At 62.2% G+C, this 1,115-nt stretch overlaps 1 protein-coding gene across 1 annotated transcript in view; it reads left to right on the forward strand.

The window, feature by feature from the left end:
- The window catches only part of LOC102430826 (proprotein convertase subtilisin/kexin type 6-like), a 24,908-nt gene extending 23,846 nt beyond the window's left edge, over window positions 1-1,062 (forward strand). The window contains exons 11-12 of the mRNA XM_023748877.1: window positions 6-109; window positions 905-1,062. Of these exons, the coding sequence (XP_023604645.1) occupies window positions 6-109; window positions 905-1,062 (262 nt within the window). The remainder of the gene's footprint in view (window positions 1-5; window positions 110-904) is intronic.
- Window positions 1,063-1,115: the final 53 nt, after the last annotated feature.

Genomic DNA, 1,115 nt, shown 5'->3' on the forward strand with positions numbered 1-1,115 from the left:
GACAGCCTCGCCCGGAGCAGCTGCATTCCCGACTGCGAGCCGGGCACCTACTTCGACTCGGAGCTGGTCCGCTGCGGGCAGTGCCACCCCACCTGCAAGACCTGCGTGGGTGAGTGCCTGGCCGGCCGGGCGCCGGGGTCGTGGGGCCCCCAGTCCTGGGACCCCGGTTCCCCGGTGGGTGGGCGGCTCCCCTCTGGGACCTGAGGAAGCCCCTGGACCTCCCGGGCGGCTGTGAGGTTTGTGGCATCAAATACCAAGATGGGGGGGGGGGGGGCTACAGTTTATAGGCGTGAAGTGTGAATTGGGGAAAATGCAAAGGTTGTGGGACCCGGCCGGGGTGGCTCGCTGGTTAGCGCGTCGCCCTACGAACCAGGAGGTCAGGGTTCGATTGGGGTCCAGCCCCATGTCACGTGGGCGGAGCCAGACAGGGGCGGCTCTCTCGCAGGAGCAGGGCCTGCTGGGAAAGGAAGCATTTGGAACCAGGGCCCATGAACTTTTGTTCGTTTTTTATTTCCTTTTTCTTTTTTTAAATATATATATTTTTTGTTTGTTCTTTTGTTCCTTTTTTTGTTTCTTTTTTATTTTTTTTCTCTTTTTCTTTTTTTTGGGGGCCCCCCCCCCCGCTGTGGGGAGCTGTGCTGAGCTTGGCTCAGGCCTCCATGTGTCCATCTGTGAAATGGGTGTGTGCTGCCCCCTAGAGGGTGAGGATGGGGAGGGCCCGGCGCGGGCACAGGGTGGGCACCCGGGAACCTGGCTGGGCCAGGACCCCGGCTCTCAGGCGGCAGCCGGCCGGGCGGGAGGTGGGGGGCTGTCCCTGATGTCGGCTCCTTCTCCCCCCTCCCTCCCCCCGCCGGGCCCCAGCAGGAAGGAATGCATCCACTGCGCCCCCAACCTCCATTTCCAGGACTGGAAGTGTGTGCCCGCCTGCGAGGGCGTTACTACCCCGAGGCCATGCCGGCCTGCCCCACCGCGCCTGCGGAAGGACCGTGCCGCCGGCGGTCTTTATTAATGGTAATTGATAACAGAGGGAACGGAAGGAAGAAAAAGGAACATCACCGATAGGAGAATCATGGATGGGCTGCCTCCTGAACGGCCCACACTGGGAACCGAGCCCG

The sequence above is a fragment of the Myotis lucifugus genome, unplaced genomic scaffold, assembly GCF_000147115.1.
Source record: "Myotis lucifugus unplaced genomic scaffold, Myoluc2.0 scaffold_2007, whole genome shotgun sequence".
NCBI lineage: Eukaryota > Metazoa > Chordata > Mammalia > Chiroptera > Vespertilionidae > Myotis > Myotis lucifugus.